This window comes from Theobroma umbraticum, unplaced genomic scaffold, assembly GCF_002168275.2.
Source record: "Theobroma umbraticum cultivar Fairchild unplaced genomic scaffold, ASM216827v3 scaffold_95.0, whole genome shotgun sequence".
In the NCBI taxonomy this organism is placed as follows: Eukaryota; Viridiplantae; Streptophyta; class Magnoliopsida; order Malvales; family Malvaceae; genus Theobroma; species Theobroma umbraticum.
In genome coordinates, this window is record NW_018397257.1 from 4151889 (window position 1) to 4155171 (window position 3283).

Genomic DNA, 3283 nt, shown 5'->3' on the forward strand with positions numbered 1-3283 from the left:
GTTTTTTTTTTTGAAGCAAATAATACTATATCATTTTCAATAAAATGTTTACATGTTATTAATATACTCACTAAGATGCTTTTGAAAAAAAATACTCACTAAGGTCTCATTATATTAACTTTAAATTTAAATTTAAATTTTTTATCTTTTAACAAAAATTATAAATTTCCTTAGTAACCTTTGTCATTGTTTAGCATTCAAACATTTTACTCATTGGTTGGTGCATGATCCCCTTACTTAGAGAGTAAGGTTCCAATCTCACTTCCCTCAATTAGAAAAAAAAACACATTAGTTGTTGTTTCATTCTCAAAATTTCTTTAAGTTTTATTGTTCTTTATATTTTTATTTAATTTTATAGTTATCATAGTTATCCCATATTAATATTATAAAGAATATATTAAAAACCTCTTTATACATTATGTACCAAATAAAAGGACAAATTTTCTTAGCCTTTAAATATAAGATATTTTCAAAAATAATTTTCTTTTTAATTTTAATTATTTTAACCAAGAGAAAAGAGTTTTAAATAAAATTACCGTTAATGAAATCTTCTCATATTCAAACGCATAAAAAAATGTTATTTTTCTAAAAAGAAAAATTCAACATCACCACTACTCAAGAACAGTAACACAAAGGTGTAAAAAACTAACAACAAAAGATTTAAAGTATAAAAATGGAAAGATGAAAAAGAACAAAAGAAGAGTTATCATCATAATCATCCTCTCACACATACAAATAAACAAATGAAGAAAAATAAAAATAGAAGTGAATACAAAGCTATTTTAGTTTTTGATGAGCCTTTTGTTTGTTTTCTTTCGCTAGTGGGGTTGTTGCGAAAAGATCTCAAAGCTTTTATAGTTGCAGCAGATGTACTGGTGGTATGCAGCTACTATAAGAGCTCCGACAAAATGACCAACCAAGCAAACTTAGAAAAAAATGTTATTACATATCATGTTGAAAAAAAATTATTACATGTCATGTTTAAAGTGTTTAATTCAGAGTTTATATCTTAATGAAATATAAAGATAGAGACAAAATTACACACCATGTTTAAAAAATAATATTATCACATGTCATGTTCAAAAAAATATTACTACATGTCATGTTGAAAAAAATGTTGTTATATACCATATTTAAGATGTGTAACTCCAAAAGTTTATATCTTAGTGAAATATATAGATAGAGACCAAGTTAAACGTCACATTGAAAAAGAAGAGTTGTTACATGTTACATTGAAAAAAAAGTTATTACACGCTATATTTAAAGTGTTTAAACTTCAATAATTTATGTTATAGTGAAATATAAAATAAAGACTAAGTTACATGATATATTGAAAAAAAAGTTATTGCATTTTATGTTGAAAAAAGAAATTATTACATGCTATATTTAAGGTATTTAATTTTAAAAATTTATATCCTAGTGAAATACAAAGATAAAAGATAAATTACATACCATATTTAAATTATATCATATTCAATAAATTTGTTACATGATAAATATATTAAAGTTGCTACATGTAGGCATAATGTGTAGTAATTTTAAGAAATGTTTTAATTTATAAATTTTATTTATATAATTCTAACCCATTAACTTTGAGATTCTATAAATATAAATCAATAAACCTATAAACATACATTAATGTTATCTCTGTTTTTTTGTTTGTAAATCAACATTGATATAGTGAGAAATAACAGAGAAAGATGACGATGGTGATAAAATTAAAAAAAAATAGATAGTGAAAAGAAATAATTAAAAACATAATAAACAAATGTGAGAGAAAAAAATTGATAAAATTAAACAAATTGATTGACAAAGAGAGAAAAATCAAAAGCATACCATGCATACGCTGAAGAGAAAAATTAAAAAAAAATTATAATAAATAATTTAATTTATTTAGAATAATTTAAAAAATATTTTATAGTTAAAATAAATAAAAATAATTAATTTTTAATTAAATATTATTTTTGAAATGACTTTATTCGCACGATTTCTAAAAAGTACCCTCTTTATAGAAGTTTCCTTGTGTTGAAAACGAAAACTTGGAGCGCTCATGCATGACGTAATGCACATGTGAAAACTCCGTGCAGTTGCAGGCAACGTCTGAATTCCCTGGTCACTATTAATCTTTACCTTTCTGTTATATTTCTGGAACCTTCCAGATCTCAAATTCCTTCCTTGACAAGCTCATCTTTTCCGTGTATATAATCAAGCCCTCCTCCCTTTCCTTTCCCCATCCCTGCAATCAACAATTCTTCTCTCTTTTGCTCTTTGAAAATTTCTTTCCTTTCAAACCCTCGCTCCTAGCATTTCCTCCTTCAATCCCTCGAACAAGATGCAGATCTTCGTGAAAACCTTAACCGGCAAAACCATCACCCTCGAGGTGGAGAGCTCAGACACCATCGACAACGTCAAGGCCAAGATCCAAGACAAGGAAGGCATTCCTCCTGATCAACAGCGCTTGATCTTCGCCGGCAAGCAACTTGAAGACGGCCGAACCCTTGCGGATTACAATATCCAAAAGGAATCGACTCTCCACCTGGTACTCCGTCTCCGTGGCGGTATGCAGATCTTCGTCAAAACCCTAACCGGCAAGACCATCACTCTTGAAGTCGAAAGCTCTGACACGATCGACAACGTTAAGGCCAAGATCCAAGACAAGGAGGGCATCCCTCCGGACCAACAGCGATTGATCTTCGCTGGCAAGCAGCTCGAGGACGGCCGCACCCTGGCCGACTACAATATCCAGAAGGAATCAACCCTTCACCTTGTGCTCAGGCTGCGCGGAGGCATGCAGATTTTCGTCAAAACCTTGACCGGGAAAACTATTACTCTGGAGGTAGAGAGTTCGGATACAATTGATAACGTCAAGGCAAAAATCCAGGATAAGGAAGGGATCCCTCCGGATCAGCAGAGGTTGATATTCGCCGGGAAGCAGTTGGAGGACGGCAGGACCCTTGCGGATTACAATATCCAGAAGGAGTCCACTCTTCACCTTGTGCTGAGGCTCCGTGGAGGGATGCAGATCTTCGTGAAGACGCTGACCGGAAAGACGATTACGCTTGAGGTGGAGAGTTCTGATACAATCGATAATGTGAAAGCAAAAATTCAAGATAAGGAGGGGATTCCACCTGATCAGCAGAGGCTCATCTTCGCTGGGAAGCAGTTGGAGGACGGGCGCACTCTTGCAGATTACAACATCCAGAAGGAGTCTACCCTTCACCTTGTCCTTCGCCTTCGCGGTGGTGCTCAGTAATTAGAGCTTTTAATTATCTGTCTGCGTCTC

At 32.5% G+C, this 3283-nt stretch overlaps 1 protein-coding gene across 1 annotated transcript; it reads left to right on the forward strand.

Annotated features, from left to right (window-relative positions):
- The first annotated feature begins 2153 nt into the window (after positions 1-2153).
- LOC110412118 (polyubiquitin-like) lies at positions 2154-3277 on the forward strand. The gene has a single exon (XM_021422575.2). The coding sequence runs from the start codon at positions 2333-2335 to the stop codon at positions 3251-3253; it is 921 nt and encodes a 306-aa protein (XP_021278250.1). The 5' UTR covers positions 2154-2332; the 3' UTR covers positions 3254-3277.
- The last annotated feature ends 6 nt before the right edge of the window (positions 3278-3283 follow it).

Bases quoted from the DNA above. Each gene is read 5' to 3' on its own strand.
- LOC110412118 (XM_021422575.2), top strand. From the start codon at position 2,333: ATGCAGATCTTCGTGAAAACCTTAACCGGCAAAACCATCACCCTCGAG.